At 35.6% G+C, this 1,959-nt stretch overlaps 1 protein-coding gene across 1 annotated transcript in view; it reads left to right on the forward strand.

Moving 5' to 3' along the window:
- Positions 1–1,959, forward strand: part of ERICH1 (glutamate-rich 1) — an 88,140-nt gene that overhangs the window by 82,653 nt on the left and 3,528 nt on the right. The window contains exon 5 of the mRNA XM_009333263.1: positions 391–585. Within this exon, the coding sequence (XP_009331538.1) occupies positions 391–585 (195 nt within the window). The remainder of the gene's footprint in view (positions 1–390; positions 586–1,959) is intronic.

Raw genomic sequence — 1,959 nt, forward strand, 5'->3', positions numbered from 1 at the left:
TGTAGCGAGGTGGGTGTTGGTCTCTTCTCCCAAGTAACTGGCGAAAGGACGAGAGGAAACGGCCTTAAGTTGCACGAGGGGAGGTTTAGATTGGATATCGGGAAAAATTTCTTCACTGAAGGGGTTATCAAGCATTGGAACAGGCTGCCCAGAGAAGTGGTTGAGTCACCATCCCTGGAGGTATTTAAAAGACGGGTAGATGAGGCGCTTAGGGACATGGTTTAGTGGGCATGTTGGTGTTGGGTTGACGGTTGGACTCGATGATCTTGGAGGTCTCTTCCAACCTTAATGATTCTATGATTCTATGATTCTTTGAAAAGAAAGTATAATTAGGAAACTTCTCTGCGCCCACTGAGTATTTTTAATGTGCTTTTGCAATTGTTTTTCCAGATAAATCAGAAGGCACAGATTCTGCTGTAAATTCAGCAACTGCCCAAGAGCTTTTACAATATCTTGAATCTCGCACCATCTGTTCCTCAGATGTGACTCTTCTGCATCAGCTGAAATCCCTTGTATTGCTACAGGATATTGAGAGATTGAAGGATGCTTTGAAACAATTCCAAGAACAATCCATGATGCCTCCTGGTAGGTTCCATTCACTCCTGTTCATTCACTGATATTCTTTTTTTGTCACAGGTTTTTCGTGTTAGGAAGCTGTAAATAATTATGTAGTGGTAAATATATGCTTATACAAGATTTGAAAGCATAATTCCCACCGAAAATACAGTGATTTTCCCTGTTTCTTGTTTGATTATGATCAATACAGAAACTTTTCATACATTGCAGCAACTATAGGGTACAAGATGATTCAGGTTCTTAAAACACTATTTTTTAAATCTTAACTGTTTTAAGATTTAATCATGTTTAAAGCATATTTTTAATACATTCTCTTTGTAGACTTTCTAAATCACAGGAATTAACTTGTTTATCTGGGAGATTTCACTCATCCAGTTAAGGATTAATTTTACATGCATAAGAATCAATAAAGCCCATTATTTAATTTCTTCTTGGTTACCTATGTGGCTTCTTTATACGTAGATTTTGCATGCCAAAGTTTGATTTTGTTTTTGTTTAAATATAAACATCTGGTTTAAGTTTTTTAAAAATACTGTTGATTATGTAAAAATGTAAAGTCACTCTTTATAAAAAATGATACTATAAAGTCATTCATAAAAAGAAAAATTATTCTGTTACTAAATCTTTTCATCCCTGAGGTACAAGTCTGATTTCATTCATGCTCCTTTTGTTCTCTATTATAAACCCTATAATTTTAGTAGAATTTCTTCTTGGACAGTTAATAGTTCCTCAAGTGAATGTGGAATCAGCATGTAGTCCATAGAAGCTATAATAATTCATTTTCCAAGGAGTCTTCATTTAAACAGTCATTGTTACTTGTCATTAGTACTTTTGTTGCAGCATCAGCCAAATCTACAAGATGTGCTGAATTTTCTTGCCTCCCAAAGAATTTAATCAGAGCTGAGAGCGCTTGCCATGGCACGAGAGAATCTCAACCATTTTAGATAGTGCTCTAAGTCTTTTGAAGAGTAACGACTGAGCTGGTAGTAGTGTGGTAACAGAGTAATTAAGATCATAGCCATCAGAGGCTTAGCAATAACATTCAAAGAAGGGACTACTGCTTGTAATGTCATTAAATAATTTACAGCATGATAGTGGCTAAAGATTCTAGTCAAGACTGGAGCCTACTGCATGCTGTGGATTGTAGAAACACAGAAAAGAGAATTCCTGCCTGTAGAGTTCATAGCTGATACATTTTGAAAAGGACACTCTTACATAGGTACTCTTTAAAGTGTACATATGGAGTATGACAGCCTTTAAGGTTCTGATAGATCTGAAGTATCCACATATGCATGGAACAAAATCCTTCTGTGCATTCAATAATTAATTTCAAGCCTAGATTCTATGATCTTAATTATAATCAGATAGTCTCATTGGATGTAA

This window comes from Pygoscelis adeliae, unplaced genomic scaffold (assembly GCF_000699105.1).
Source record: "Pygoscelis adeliae isolate BGI_AS28 unplaced genomic scaffold, ASM69910v1 Scaffold57, whole genome shotgun sequence".
Classification (NCBI taxonomy): domain Eukaryota; kingdom Metazoa; phylum Chordata; class Aves; order Sphenisciformes; family Spheniscidae; genus Pygoscelis; species Pygoscelis adeliae.